At 36.0% G+C, this 16,744-nt stretch overlaps 1 protein-coding gene across 1 annotated transcript in view; it reads right to left on the bottom strand.

Moving 5' to 3' along the window:
• IQCK (IQ motif containing K) overlaps positions 1-15,471 on the bottom strand; it is a 44,555-nt gene extending 29,084 nt beyond the window's left edge. The window contains exons 1-5 of the mRNA XM_019472670.1: positions 15,420-15,471; positions 13,536-13,674; positions 11,577-11,674; positions 5,478-5,530; positions 5,277-5,354 (exon numbers count right to left, since the gene is read on the bottom strand). Of these exons, the coding sequence (XP_019328215.1) occupies positions 5,277-5,354; positions 5,478-5,530; positions 11,577-11,674; positions 13,536-13,638 (332 nt within the window). The 5' untranslated portion in view covers positions 13,639-13,674; positions 15,420-15,471. The remainder of the gene's footprint in view (positions 1-5,276; positions 5,355-5,477; positions 5,531-11,576; positions 11,675-13,535; positions 13,675-15,419) is intronic.
• Positions 15,472-16,744: the final 1,273 nt, after the last annotated feature.

The following is a 16,744-nucleotide window of genomic DNA, read 5'->3' on the forward strand; positions in this document are numbered from 1 at the left end:
AAACATTGGACCAGGCTGCCCAGGGAAGTGGTTGAGTCCCCATCCCTGGAGGTGTTTAAAGGACGTGTAGATGAGGCGCTTAGGGACATGGTTTAGTGGGCATGGTGGTGTTGGGTTGACGGTTGGACTCGATGATCTTAGAGGTCTTTTCCAACCTCAATGATTCTATGATTCTATGATTCTACTTATTTACCTATTTATAATGAAGAAAAGATGTGGTAAAAAGAAAAGATAGCGTGGAACCAACATAAGAAAATTGGGAAGTGGGGAGGCAGAATCATACAATGGACAGGAGAATGAGGCAGAACAGATGAATGGTAACAAGAATGTGAAAGGAATTAGAGAGAGCACAGCAAGAATTCTTAGCAGTGAGAACATGCCAATATAATAACAGAGCGAGAATCTTTCGTCTTAAGTTTTGTCTGAAAATTATAGTGGCTTCCTTGCCCCTTAAAATGCTCTCTACTCGTGGAGGACTTATCCATTTTAATGATAAAACTCAGTCCTCCTTCTGTGCTTGCATACTTGCTATGTATTTTGCAAGTCACAATGTGTTGCCTCAGTTTTCTCTTTCGTAGGACCAATATTTATGTATTCTGTAAGAGTGTTTGTGGTCCTGGACTGAAGGAAACCAAACATGGACCTATTCCAAAGTCCACTCATGTCAGTGGGGAAATTTCCATCTATGTTTGTGTACTTTAGATCAGACCTTGTATCCTGTAAACATGAAAAACTAACAGCAGCAAAAATAATCTCCAATTAGTGCTCTAACAGCAACATTAGGAAGATGTCACAAACCACTAACATGTTTTCAATTTTCTCATTGCCATTTTGATAGTCTTACATAATTAAGGCAAGTTTCAACACTGCATCAGGATTTGTAGCCATAAAACCTCAACCTCATAAAACACCATTACACAATATAAATATTGTATAAACTTTGTGCAATTTTCCAACACACAGTTGTAGTTTTTTAAGTCAAAATTTTCTCCTTCATTAACTTGAATTCTGCCACGTTACTGGAATGGCAATTCTTTACTTGGATCCACATAGAATAACATCCATACAGACATATTTGTTGGACTTTCCTGTTATTACAATTAAATGTGCTGCTCATCATACCCCTCCCCCCAAAAAAAATTTAAAGCTCAAATTATTAAAGAAAATGAAAGAAAAAACATAATGCAAATTAAATATACTCTAAACATGGCTGGTTTAGAGACAAACCAGTGAAATGTAGCAGTGTGCAGAAAGCAAAGCCTGTAGAAACTAGGCACATTGTGGAAAGAAAGAAATCAGTCACCCGTGCAAAATTACCCCTATTGGCCATCTGAGAACTGACAATGAAGTCAACTGTAAAGGCAGCTGAGACCAGCAGACTTCACCTAATTCAAATATTGGGGGGGAGGGAGGAAAAAAAAAAATAAAATCAATGTACATATATGTATATACAGATATTGGGCAAAAAGCCACTACTTCAGATTTAGTAATCATTTATAGACATACATATATCTATCTTAGCTGTCCACTTCATTAAAGCCATGATAAATTTATTTTCTCTGTATCTGCACATTTGTTTTGGTACACACCGATAGATTAAACCAGGAAATGTCTCCTTCTGAACTGAGTAAGTATCAAGTAAATACCTCTATATAGAAAATGAGAAAATGCAGATAAATAAATTCTTGTCAATGACTGTTTATTTATAAAATACACCTTCAGTTCCTGTAACCCCTGTGAAATATGCATACAAAGACTGACCTTCAACAGCCAGGAAAATACTTATGCTTATTCCTAACCTAGATCCCTACAGCATTCTCTTTCATTAAATATAAGGGTTGAAGGTGAACTTGAACAATACTGTCATATTATTAAATTCATGTGACAGTAGACTTTTATGATATCAGTATTTTTCAGAGCAGTGGAACTATTTTTTATTGTTTTCTTCATATTTCTTTCATTAATATGCTAAAGAAGGTTGGGTAATGATATTCCCATGATACTAGAATAAAGACTCAGCCTATCTATGCCAGAAAAGTAAAATGTAAGGGGTATCGGCATAAACACAGATCACTCTCTTTCCCTGTCCCTGATTCAGTACATAGAGTTTGGTTACTTGCAATTGAGCTTCACTGCTATTCAACCAGAAACACCACTCGTAAATGCTGACAAAAGGCAACTGTGTTCTCATTAGCATATTTATAGGAGTACAAAACAGTCAAGGCTCTAATTCTATTTACTTTACTTGGCTATATCAGCCGTCTTGAATGTAGGAATAGGGACATCAGTAAGTATCTCAGCAAGTTTCCAAAAACTTTTGTTAGTTTCTTGTTAAAACTCCAGTTTCGTGTCCTCTGAAAAGTACAGCTGTCCTTTAAGACAACAGAAATGTTTTGTGTTCTCCTGCACGTGAAATGTAGATTACTAGTCAGTCTTGAAACTGCTCCTTCTATTGCTTTTGAAATCTGCTTCAGCAATCAAGGATTCCCATGGGATACAATATTTTGTCAGTGTTACTGGTAATATACAGAACCCAGTGGAAGACAAGGTAACTATACTGAGGCTTTTATTTACTGATGTCATAGCAATTACTATAAATACTAAAGCTGGAAACAAATTCAAATTTTACAAGCTCCTTCATCTACAGCAACCAGCTTTTGAAGGTACAATGTTTGCATTTAAAATTCTGGAAACCGATGCAGCATTTGGGTCTCCTTATAAAGGAAAAGTGGGCTGCAAGATCTCACTTAGAAACACATCATACGGAGAGTGAGGCTCAGAAAACTGGCTTTGACTATTCTTAAAAAAAATTGAGCTTCAAAGAAAAAACTGGAGGCACTGGAGGAGAGCCAAAAAAGTAATACTCAGGTATGGAATATATTAAAAAAAGCTGGATCTCTGATAGAAGAAAAATTTATCCCTCTGGGGTTTTTTTTGTTTGGTTTTCTTTTTTTAAGTATGAAGACCACTTTGCACTGATAAACCCTATTTTAACACAGTATAGAAATGTATTCCTATTTAACAGACCTTTCAGAATGCTTTCCAAATTTAGACAAGTAACTGAAAAAGCAACACAAGAGTTTACCCCTTAAATTTGCAGCAACACTTTTTACTTCTTTTTCTTTATTATACCAACTAAACAGTTGGGATAAGGATGTTTCCCATCAAAATTTGACCACCACTTTTTAGCATATGGTATCTTACATATTCATAATTCCTGTTAAAAAAAGAAAACTCCTTTACAAATAAAAATGGAATTGACAATAAAAAGCATAGAATCAATTACATTATTATTATGTCCTTCCAGATATCACATTTAAAAATTCTCTCATTTTTATTCTTATTTAATATTGCAATCTTTCACTTTGCTCTAATAATGCTTACTTCATAAGCAATATTTAAGAAATATGTAATTTTAAGATAATTACACAAAAAGTTGGTTTTTAATAATAATTATTTTTAAAGGCCTACTTGTTTATAGGATTTAAGATCAAGTGTGTATCAGTTTAAGTAGGACTTTGACACTTCAGTGTCCTTGTGGAGCTGTCACTACGTTATTTAGGAGCACAAGTACTAACAGAAGCTATGAGTCATTCAGGCTGTGATTCCACAGTGTATTTCTCTTGTTGGCAAAGCTGACTTAAGCAGTTCCTGCCACCACCTCTGTATCTTACCAGCTCGTTTGTTTTCTTCACCTTGCCCTGAGTCCTTCATTTTAATCCTTCATTTGTGCCAATACAAAGGTTTGTCAGGCTCCCAGGTGAACCAGATTGGAGAAATTATCTATATTTTAAATAGCTATACAAACCTTCCTCACACATTTTGGCAGAGAGATTTCTAACTTGGAGGATGTCCCTGATCAGAATAACCAAGCACCTTACCAAACAGATAAGGTGATACTAGGTTGCCTACAAGCAGGTTGGGGTGAAGAACGGGAGAGAGCAGGGTACCATTTAGGTCAGCTTTACTTCCAAGAGAAACGTTTGTAAAACTGTGATCTTAGATACTTATCTTAGGTACAAATATCCATCCTCACAATTCAGTGGTAACAAACTGCCTTACTAATCGATGGCTCTTCAGTATGCTTAAGAAATGAGTATGACAACCTCACTGCAGCTCATAATCGGTTTCCAAACTAAAAATTCACTGCCTTAAATGGGAATCTTGTTGACCAGACCTAGTGATCTACAGAATGAAACTGTTAGAAGTGTCCCACCAGTGGTAGGTTTGAACAACAGCGGCTGGGCAGTACGATGCAGTAGCAGGTACCTGAAGGTATCGGAGTTGAGATGAAATGGGTCACGCTCCAAAGATGTCCATCTCTTACTGCAGAAACTTCCTACACAACTTTAACTATCTTAAAGGTAGTCATGTGGTCAAAGTTAACTGTTCGTGCCATGATCACCAGCTTTTCTCCAAAGACCTGTGAATGTCAAGGAGCTTTCCTCCTGCTGGATCAGTGACTCAAGGTTCTAAGTTTCACATGACAAGAGTTCAAGAAAGCTCAATTTCCACTTACATAGTGTAATGAACTAAACATATCTACAAAGATATTAATCTCTAAGTTTTCACCAACCACCAACCTAGCCTCCAATTAAGTTTTCAAATTGAAACTTTTCTTTAAAATCTGACCTCTGTAATTTTCTTATTCTCTCACTGTGGACTATCACTTTACTTTTCTTCTTTTCTCCTACAACAGCTACATTTTAAACCAAAATGCAGTTTCAAGGGCAGTAACATTTCTTTCAAAACTACTGTGTAGCTTGGTTCTACAGGAATAATGAGGAATATATGATTGAGGCTGCCAAAACAAGTGTTCATTTCTCACATGCAAAGTCATAAACGTCTGCAGAAATGCATCCTGACGCCAAGGATTATTACAGGTATTTTTAAAACAGCTGCTTACAGTTAGAGGAAGAATTTCTAGACTGTATATCCTCAAAGACTTCCATAGTAGGAAGCAGCATTGAAAACACTCCTCTGCTCCTTAGTACAAAGATACTCTTAATACTACCAGACTATTTGAATGCCCTGCACTCTACAATTAAAATGTTTAAGAATTCTAAATTAATTTCTCTGTGAACAATTCTGGTACAAAATACCTTGTAATTAATACACTACCAAGTTAGAAAGCATCACCCAGTTCTTTGTTGCACGCAGTAAAGGGCATTTAGAGGGCACAACTGTAACACATTGAAGCTCTCTTACTTTTTTGGAATAGCAGGGGAAAAAGAATAAAAGGAGAAAAGGTTACTCCGAGTACTGCAATAACTTACTGGTCCTTTAGCCAGTCGTTAACAAAAGGAATGGAAAAGAATTCTGTGAATGACTCATCTTTCCTCTTTGGGTTCTTGCTGATAACAAAAAAAAAAAAAGAAAACAACTCATATTAATTTAAATTGTAGCTATTCTATTTGCAAATTAATGCCTTTGAATCACTGAGCATAATTGAATAGTAAAAGCCACGATTAACTTACTTGTATAACCACTCAGTCAGGAAATCACAGGCAATAAATTTTGTCCTTTTTCTCTAAAGATAGAAGATAGTTTCAAATTATTTATTGTCTTTGGATTGGTCACATGTTTTTACTACTGGAGAGGAACAGAAGCTAAATTGACTGCTTTTATTAAATAAAATATACAGTACATTGCTCTGTCTACTTTAATATTGCTACTGCCAACAGTCAGTGGCTCAGACAAAATTTTAGAAGTTTTGTGGAATGCTTTCAAGTCAAGTCAAACAATGAGTGAGAAAATTCTACATATACTATCTGGATATTTGCTGCAGTATGGCTATAACAGATATCTCAGAATGGTGTTCTTTCTAAGTGCCAATCTCATTGCAAAGAAATTAACAGAACTCATATAGGAAAATATGCTGTAAATTACTTGCCATTTTGTTCAAAGTTCTTTATCATACTTAAAATACTTCATTGCTTCCAAGGCACAGAAGGAACATTGATGGAATATTGTTTCTTCCTGCATGGAACCAGCTTAAAGGCGTTGTGAATACTTAAGACACAGACACAGCAGAGTATTGTATGGCTACTCGGACAAAATCGTCTGTTGGGTAGTCCAGAAAGGAAGGCAGAAACAAGGTACATGTATATCCACAACACAGATACCATGGACATTACAGAGAATCAGGTAAAAAGTTCAAAACCTGGAGCTTCGGAGCAAAACATTTGTGCCCTTTGCTCCCAGTTCTAAGACTTCACCACCAAAGAGAATTTTGCAAAATGTTTTGCAGCGGGTTAGCCTTAGTGACTCATGCAGCCAGTACCTGTTTAGCTGGACAGCACTGCATGCTGTAAAATACGTCTTGAGTTCAAAATTCAAAGCATGAATTTTGGTCAATACAGAATTGATTAGGGCCTTCCTTTTCTTAGAGATTTCCTCTCCATGTTCCATCTTCACAGATTGAATGTATAAATGAGTACGGGTGCTTATTCTGTTTATCACAAACCAGAGAAACCATGATGTGGAGAATATAACATAGACTTCTGGTCAGAATAACAGAAGAGCTTGACTAATATCTTCTGAACCCCTTTTATGTGAGATGTGTTATGGATGTACACAGCCAGAGAGTGAACACTAAAAGACATTAAGCCCCTGCAGAACAGAGACACTGAGTGCTTTATCAAAATAGCAGCCATTTAGCTAAGAGAAAGCCCAGCTCCCATCCAGAAGGTAATACTTATCCTGTCAAATGGGAGATTCAACTGCAATTATTACTTTTTAGGAAAACAATTCACACTGGTCAAACACATTTGTGAAACTGCTAAATGTCACAAAAGAGGCTGGAGTCTTGATTAAAATGTAAGAAATTAAGGTACTACTACCACTTGCTAAGAAAAATACAATAAATATGTAACTGGAAATTTAATGCATGATGAATGACTTTATTCTATGCATTAATCTCACCATCTCCATGTGCTACAAGAATATGATGCAAAAAGGACTGGGGGATGTGAACAGAGAGGCAGAAAAAAAGTGCTCTACATGGCATAATTCTTTCACTTTGGGGTCTTAGCACATGGCATAATTTGGGTGTCAGTGTATTACTTCAGCCACAGGTGAAGTGGAAGAGGAATATTATGTGAGGTGCTGACTGCACAGTGAAGAATACAGGGTAGTCATGTAGCTAGGGGATGACAGATGTGAAGTTTAGAGCTAGACTGCATGGCATTCCTAGATGATACCCAGGAAAGCTCTTACTTTTCTAAGTGTATCTTATCCTTGGTAGACATACAGACTGACTCCCACAGAAAAGAAAAAGAACTTTAAAAACAAAAGCAGAAGAACAGAAAAAGAGAACATTGCAAAACAATTATCAGTCCTGAACCCCATGTGCCTTTATGATCTGTTTCATGACAACAAAAGCTTTGGGGTTCATGTAGCGCTCCATTAGAGTGCTTGCCTGCGAAGAAACACATCTCCTTAAGGAATTTTCACACTTGTCATATTAATACCAGATACTGTTCCGAGAAGCCAAACACCTAAGCTTTAAGAGACCAACACCTTCACTGGAGAGCTTTCTACAGGCCTTTTCAGATGTTAAATGGACAAATTTTGACTTGAACAGAATCTGAAAACAAATAGCAGAGTCTGATCGTCTTTCTACAGATATTCTCAATTACAGTATGAAACTGGGTTCCATTACTTAGTGAATTGTTTCAGAGAATAAATTCTATACTTTGACAACAAAATTCAATTTAATCTAGCAGCTGTAATTTAATCTGTTTTAAGTAAATTGCTTTTCCTTTGCAATGGGAAAAAACGATCAGAACAGCGTTGTCAAAACAGTCATCACCAAAGGAATCAAATTCATCTTGCTTTATCCTTGTTAGAGCCAGTGAACTTATCAGGGAAGAATTCGGTCAAGCTGAATATTTTTTTATTTTGTTAATTTTTTGCCAGGAAACAGTTTGCTTTGCTAGTGAATTAAATCATTAGTTGCACAGCAGTCAACATTTATAGAAGGGAAAAAATGACATAAATTGACCTGCCTTTGACATATTCCTCCTATGCTACATGAATCAGGACAAACACAGGAAATATCTGCACAATGTGCATTGTTAACCTGCAGATGTGTTTATAAACTATTTATGTTCAGAATTAATTTTCCATTTTTCAGTTTAAATATGATGTGCTTGGTAATAATCATGCAAAAATACTGGTGATAGGGAGATGGCAAAGTCATTAGGAAACCTTCTTCCATTCAATTTCCCTGATCTATCATACTTTTAAATATAATATATTCCATTACAGAATATATATTCTGTATATATTCCATATATATATATTCCATACAGCATCCTCCTTCTGTGATTGCTAACCAGAAAGAAAAATCAGAGTTATGCTAATAAAAATATTTAAACATTGCTCAGTTTTAATGCTGAAAAATGAATGCATTAGTTAGTTCTCATGAGAGAAAAGATTTAAGAAAATAGTCTTTCCCCTGGAAACATTTGACAGCAGATAGGATAAAGCACAGGAGAAGTTATGGTAGGGAAAAAAAAATCAGCAAGGGAATACACTGGGCAACCTAATAGGCTTCTTTCATCTCTAATTTAAAAATGAAGCTTCTGCAGATCGTTCTCATATTTATGTCAGTTTGAAGTCTGCAAATATATCTAGCAGCTGGTGGTTTTTCTAGGTTTTTGCTTTTCAGATTTTTAATATGCACTACATAATGCGAGAGCCTATTTTAAATGAAATGTTTAAGTTATGTTTCTATATCACCTTATAAATAAGACCTTGCAGATTTCTTTCCCAAACAAATGACTACTTGCAGCATAACCGTCTCCCTTTCCTGACTTTCCCACCCGATTCTACAATTCTTCCTTTCCAGACACGGATGCATCTTTTCTGATCTCTTCCTTGAATTCCTCTGTTGGGCCCATGATCTGATCTCCCTTACTACAATTTCAATTGCTAAACAACTCTCCTACTTAATTTTTCATTCTCTTCTCATTCATCTTAATTCCCCTTCAAAACATGAAAACCTTTAGCCCCTCTCATCAAAAACCCACTCTTCATTTTCCCTCGCAATTCCCTCTCTCTTCTCCCAGGCTCATTCAACGTTGACTGCAGACAGTTTGATTATTCCTCCCTTTCTTCCAGTGCTTCTTCCACTTTTCTTCCACTGGTTTATACTATACAGCTGCCCTTTACAGGCTTTAATGACCCAAGTCTAGCCAAAATTCAAACCCAGTATTCTGTTCTCATCCTTCATGGTTTCAGTTAGCTTAATCACAATTAATCATGTTCTTCTCTTGTTCTCTCATGAATTCCATGAATCTTTCTACTCTTTGTTCGCCTCCTATTTTTTGAAGCTATCTTCTGGTGTGTTTATCACAAGATCCTTTCTCCCTGTCTCTAACTTTCTCTGTGTGTCTAAGGGCTCTGTTTTTGATACTAAAAATCAGTTCCAGTTATTGCACTAACCATTTTAATACAAATTATATCATGTTTTTTTCTCCAAATCCATATGGAACAACACATTTCTTATGAGACAAAAGTATAATTAGAAATTACGTATTTAAGCCAGATAAGGAAACAGAATGTCCAAGTACAAGCACCTGGACAGTAACGGAAAAGAACACAAATATTCAGTTATATGGCAAGTATAAAGAGCTATTGTTTTACCAGTTATTGTTCAAAAGGAGGAAGAAATGATGTCACAGTAGAAAATGATCATCTGACATAAGCTTGCTTCCCTAAACTTGGTTCCCCAATAGCAGGACATCTCTTCATATAACAACAAAAATCACTTAGTGTCTTTTTGATAAGATGTGCTCATTTTTATGAAGTTTCTATACATTAGAAAATAATTGTTTTTATTAGTTTGCTATAAAGCAACACACAGACCCATACAAAATCCATTTTCAGAACAGATACTTTCTAATCTATATACCACTGAAGCTCTGCAAAATTTCTCAGATTAAAAACAAAGTAATCTTAGATTTGTCCTAAGTTTGAAACTGAAATATTTCTAAGAATTCTCATATTTTTGTACTAAGTGCTGTTTTATTGCCTTCAGAAATATGTAACATCTATCAAGGACTGTATTTTAAGCCAGTTGTAAGACATGCCTTTTTCCTGTAAAGGATATGTGCTTCCTTTAAAAAAAAATGAATCAATATAGATTTCATTAAAAGTGTGATGAATAATACATATGTTCAATCCGTTCTTGACTAGGTAATGTAAATGTGATGGCAGGAATGATGTACAGAGATGTCATGCCATAACGACATGTAAATGAACCATTTTCCTACTTTACCTGTATTAATCACAGATTATAAATACATATACAGACATCTATAAATCAATCAGTTTACAGACACACACAAATCTTGTGAAGACTGAGCAAAAATTGAAATAACTTACTGTTATTAAATGTACAGATTTGGATTTGAAATGCAAGTTTGGGGTGTCCAGTCAAGCATGGTATGCTTTGTGTATTTTTGACTGTGCCAGGCATGTATAGGTCAGTGGCAAATAGCACACATGTAATTTTTACAAATTGTTCTACAATGTCTGTTATCATATATACACATGCCTATAACAGGAATTCAATGTCAGTAGTTGGAGAGGAGGTAAATCAAGACCTAAGATGATTAATAACCCACTAGTAACACAAAGTCCTCCTCGCTTCACTATCGTTTTAATCTACAATCCCAAGAGCACAGACTGTATTTCTCAGATGTGTATCATGTAGAAAAAGGGAGATATTTTCATTGTCATTTATATTAATTGCTCTTTATGTTATGAAGCTACAAGTAAGCTTTACATTGGAAAGTGTGGATGGCAGGCAGAAAGCAGGAAAGAAATAGAAAAAAAAATTACTTCCATGGTTGGAGAAAATAGCAGAAATGATGGAAGACCCCACAACTCCTAGTACCTAATCTATTGCTGGGGGTCTGTGAGTTAGGCTATGGTGATACAATGAGCTTTATTTTGCACCAGTTCTAATGCTTTTTTAAGCATTCCCTATATACAATGAGGAATGTCTCTCTAGGTATGTTTACGCACACTGAAAACAAATTTATAAAGATATATGTAGCAAACAATTATTTTTAAAATGTACGATTTTTATAAGGTCATTAATGCTGAATATCCTGCTTTCTAATTAAATGTAATTTACACAGCATGTTAAAAAGCTAAAATACAAAATGTACCTCTATTAGGGTGCCAGACCAGCAAAAATAATTCAGTAATGAAGTAAAATTCAAGTTCTTTACGTCACCCTCAAATGAGTGATGCGTAGTAATCTGAAAGGAAGCCTGTTTCTCTAAGATACAACATTATTTAGGCTAGATACAACTGGATATTTAAGGAGGATTTGTTGTGATTTAGAGATTGTCATAATGATCAAGTGTGTGTAGTATGCAATCTGTTCTGAATTACTGGAGAGAACAACATTCAAGACTAGATCCAAAACAACTCATGATATGTTATTTCATGTTATTGTGGTTGGTTTTCTTGCAAAAGACCAAATAAAGAAATACTGCCTGTAAAATAAAAGGCTGTAACTTCCTGCCAATGATTTGAACTGAAAACTAAAAACTAACCTCAAAACACTTTTCCTTCTTTGCTTGATGCAGAAGCTCAGCCATTCCGGGTAAAAGTACTGGAAATATGTAATACTCTAAGTATTCTTGAGGAGAACCTAAGCAAAACAGTACAGCCTTCACTTACAGGCAAGCACTTAGATTTCACAAAAAGACAAACATTAGATATCATAACTAAGTATCAGTCATTTTTATCAATACCATCACAGATTGAAGTAAACAGATTCATTCAGTTCCGATACAGCCATGGATATGTCTTCACTTCTCTTCAGCCAAGACAACATAAACTTGAGTAAATTTCAAACTAAAGGTGCATCAACACTGCAAACTACAGTGTGCCTCAGAGACATCAGATTTAGTTTTAAATGAGTAAACTCAGACACCAGAAGCAGTTTAGCCACGGAAATGAAAAGCAATGTGGACTAATTTACCCTGACAGAAAGAAAAGTAAATTAGTCTGCACTGAAGTCAGTCCTGCTACAGCTAGACCACTTTTGGTATCTATACTCATGCCCTTTACAATCTGCAGTAACAGAGTTGGTCATAAAACTGAATTTCTAGACAGAGGAAAAAACAAATGTTCTATTGTAGTGGTGCTGTGATTTCTTTCTCATAATTACTTCCTACTTGCCAGATCCTTCAGAAATTTGAACGTGACTCCATATACCAAATTTTTCCACCTTGAGAGGGCTGTCTGGGTTAGCATCTCTCTCTTATGTTTGACTGCACTGCCCTTACATGAGGTCTACTTACCATACTTCCTACGTGCTCACACACATTGGCATCACTGAGTTCCATGCAGAAGAAAGCAGCTGCAGTCAGCATCACCAAAAAACAGCAGTGTTACTGCCCATGTTCTACGTATAGCTTAATGGCTACATGCTTGCTCAACTGAGAGACTCAAGCTCTGTTTCCGTCTCAGCTTTTCCCCACATCTCCATCTTCCCTAACAGGACCTTTCACCACCAACTTATAAACTGGGTTAAGTGGAGGAGCCTTCTACCCCTTCTGATGAAGACACTGCACATGGAGGAACTCAAGTTCACTGGGCCAGGGGGAACAGGGAGCATGACCCTGTATGAAGCCATAAGAGCACTTCCCTCAGAAAGGTGAACAAAACAAAACCTGTTAGGATCCTAGACAAGCAGGGGTGGCTTATTGGCTGAAGTGCTGTCCTTGATTTAAAGCCAGATTGCCTGCCATTCAGTAAGTATTCAGGTTTTCGTGTGGTCAGTAAAGATTAAGTCATAGAAGTGTTCTCTTCTGGCAACACAGCTGAAACACTGAATTTATTCTCTGCTTTATACCTTTAATTGGTTCATATTCTGCCAGAAAATGTTCATAATTGGAAGGACACTATATATATAAAAGCCAAGGGTAACACTGCTTCTGACTAGCAACAGGAATTCCTAATGAGCAAGAATGAATGGAAGAGAAGAAAAGACAAAAAGGAGGGCTAAAATGCATAATAAAAATATATTGCTACTTGGTAACTTTTATAAAGTATAGAAATTGATAAAAATGGAAGAACAAAACTTTAGAGCTGTTTCCATTCTAATTTGTAATCAGACAGGCAAAGATAATATTTTGAAAGCAGTTTTCAAACTCAATTGTTTATTTAGTTTATTGATCCCAGTTTTGCATTATTAAATCCGAGGAAGAAATGCTTGCCTTTCTCTGATTTAAGTGGCTAAATAAAAAGTTACTTATTCAGAAGAGAACAGAGCTACCTTAACAGCTAGACAATAGTACTGATTTGTAAGGCACCATTTGAGCTTTCTCCATTGACCAAGTGGCCAAGCTGGCTCCCTGTTTACAGACCAGGGGACTAATCATGCAAATTCCACTTAGGAAAAGGTGTTGTAGCTGTTAACACTTTAAATTCAACAAATGACAAACCCTTGCCAAATGCAAGAAGAATAATCACAGCAGGGTTCAAGATAATATATTCCTACTTACACGTTTTTGGATCAGGTGGTTCTGGAAAGGCGGCTGCCTCAGATATGGGAAGCAACTGTTGGACAACAGTATCAGCTGCAGGGGCTGAATAAAATTGTTCCATATGTAATGGCTGCAATATTCCTGCTTCCAAAGACACCTGTTCAAGATAAATGTAACCTATATAAATACCACAATCAGACTGTAAAAAAATATAGAAGCCAATTCAACAGGAAAAATTATAAGGTCATTTAAAAATATATGGAATTATAATTTCTAATTCAAATATTAAATTATTTCCGTATTTCCCGAGTACTTTAAAAGAAAGAATTACACTTTAAAAAATTCTGCAGTTTCCAGCACAACAAAAGCATCCAAACCTAACAGAAGGTATATGACTGCTTTTAAGAGAATATGGTGAGATATCGCAATTTAAAAAATATGTTAGCCATTGTAAGAAATAGTAATTCTTTATAAATTAAAATTGGCAACATTTTCTGAATAAGTATTTTTCCACTCAGAAGCTTATATATTTGTTTCTGTATTGTTCAGAAGTCCTGACACTTACCTTTTAAAGAAAAGAAACTTTCCTTATAAACAAAGCACAAACAGACAACTTCAGAGCAGATGCAAATCCAAATCTTAAGTTTCCCCATACAGAAACAATTATGGATACCATGAAAAAAATAGTCCGCAATTTTATGTATAGTTTTTACGAGTGCAGGAACTGTTACAGTGAGCCAGGGGAATACTCCTAACAGACACTGAGCTACACCTGTTATAGAAAGGCAGATACCTCCTATTATCCCCAAGAATGCACCACCATTACAGTTTGCTATGAAAACATGTTATGAAAACTATGTCATCTCAACAGTTTCACTTTAAAATTCAGTTGGATTTATGAGCTACTGAAAAGCTGGTGGTGGGATCAGGCCACTACACTTATAATACACTGCATGTCAATGACTGCAGAGAGACTCCTTTTTAATATATGCAAGATTCAAAAAATGATCTTTTTGGAAATTAAAAAAAAAGTGCATCAACATAAAAAGGTACAATATTTCATTCTGATGCTCAAATATATCAATATATTATGCCCAGACTAATGCCCCAAGCAGAGTTCACTATTCAAATTCAATAACAGCCTGTAATGAAGCCAGTTTCATTTGGGGAAACAGGATAGGTCTAAACAAACCAACTGTCAGACAATTTAAACTACAACGTCTTAAAATAGTTTTAAAATAACAAAGTAACCTAAATACAGAATAATAAGATAAAACATCTACAAAAATGCCTAATTTAAATGAAAGCTAACTCTGTATGTGATGCCCAAAAGAATTAATTTTGCTGCTCCTAGAACTGCTGGGGACAAAGATTTAAAGCGGTTTGTCTTTCTTAAGTCTGCCAAGCAAGTCTTCCTAGACTGAATTTATTTGGTCAAAATTAGACTTCAAACAACTTTGATCAGGTTTAATTCCACTAATTTCAATGGCTACATCTAAGTGACCGATCACATATGTGAAATTGGGGCATAACCCCTCTGCTGCACTTGCTTGCCTCTCCTGTGTATTTCAGTGCTCAGTCTGCTTGCAACACCACCCAAAGGAGATCCTTGCATACTTCAGAGTCCTGCCTACGAAGCAGTCACAGGAAAAAGACAGCGAGATGTACAAACCAAACACAGCTGGTAATCTAATTTTAGGATAGTGCTACCCAAGTTGCTTTAAATAAAAGCAATGATTTGGAATATTACATTTGTTGATTCACAAAAGTTGTTTGCAAAATGTAGTTTTGTTTTCATTTTATGAATCAGTCTACTCTGCGGGTACCTAATTTTCCCATTTGGTTATTTAAAATCTTTTAAAGCCAGCCCTATGCAGATTTTTTTACTTGAACTATACTCACAGATCCATGTTTTGATTCAGAAACATCTGGAAACGGAGGTTGTTCTGCTTCATACTCTAAAAGTAAAAAGAAGTACAACATTTATCCAGAAGACTTTAAAAACATATTTATTTTTCTCCTAAACAAACATTAGTTTCTAAAGGTAGAAGAAAACTGATTCTGGTTTGAAACAATAAAAATTACAACAAACATTAGTTTAACACGGTATCTAATCTTTAAAAACAAGTGAGAACTTTAGAGCCTCATCTTGGCTTTAAGTCAAGTTCAGGGTTCTCAGTGATAAAAGAACCCTTTACTTTTTTGTAAGTAAAATCAAAATCAAATGATTAATCAAAAAGATTTTTGACCAAAATAATAATTTTAAATACTTTAATGTAAGTAAAATGCAGATGTTTGCACACAATTAACTATTATTTCTATTAGTATATAATAGTGCTTTTCAACTTGAATTCCTCTATAAGCAATTAAATCCCCAGGACATTGCTAAGTATTACTGGCTCCACTTTCAAAAAAAAAAAAAAAGGCAAAAGCAGGGCATGACCCACATAGATTACTGAGTCAGGATGAGAAAAATAAAGGAGGACAATGGACCTGATATGAAAAAAATCTTACAGATAACACAATACAGAAAATTCTTACAGCCAAACTCAGCAGGTTTACCATCCTACCATTGTAATTAGGAAGTAGTGATGCCAGGGATCTCCATGTGTACTACAGATGCCTCAGCTGAGTTATATTAGAATAAGCAACTTTATTCCTACATTTAAAATGGCCGTTTTAATGCAAAATACCTACTTTAAGGCATTATAAAGCACTAAATGAAGAGAACCCCATTCAGGCACCGCAGAACTATGGTGCTGGTCTCTCAGCTTCCTGATCAGTCTCACTGCTCTCAGACTTGGGAAAAGACCAAGACTTTTGCTCTTAGAATTGGACTCTGATAACAGAAGTTTTCTATTCATTGAACTTGCATAATAGCAGTAACATTGCCACCTCTCCGCTTTCCCAAGGCAATAATCTAACTCCCTTACCAGGATAACCCACAAAGCTGCATCCACGCAGGGTGCAGGTTACCGCATGGTAAACCAGAGGCCGTGACACTATTGCAATAAGCCGATGCTTTTGGCCCTACTGGCAGCACAAACACACACAAAGGTATGTTTCTGTCAGAAGATGATGACAATAAAAAGTAACGTAACGCTCATGAGTGGAAACGCATTTGGACTTGCTCTCAGTGGCGAGAAGGGCGGTTTTTCAGCACTCTTCTCGAGGCAGGTACAGCCAACACCTCCGCAGGGCCGGCTCCGCGCCCCGGCTCCACTGCG

Source organism: Aptenodytes forsteri, unplaced genomic scaffold (genome assembly GCF_000699145.1).
Source record: "Aptenodytes forsteri isolate BGI_AS27 unplaced genomic scaffold, ASM69914v1 Scaffold84, whole genome shotgun sequence".
In the NCBI taxonomy this organism is placed as follows: domain Eukaryota; kingdom Metazoa; phylum Chordata; class Aves; order Sphenisciformes; family Spheniscidae; genus Aptenodytes; species Aptenodytes forsteri.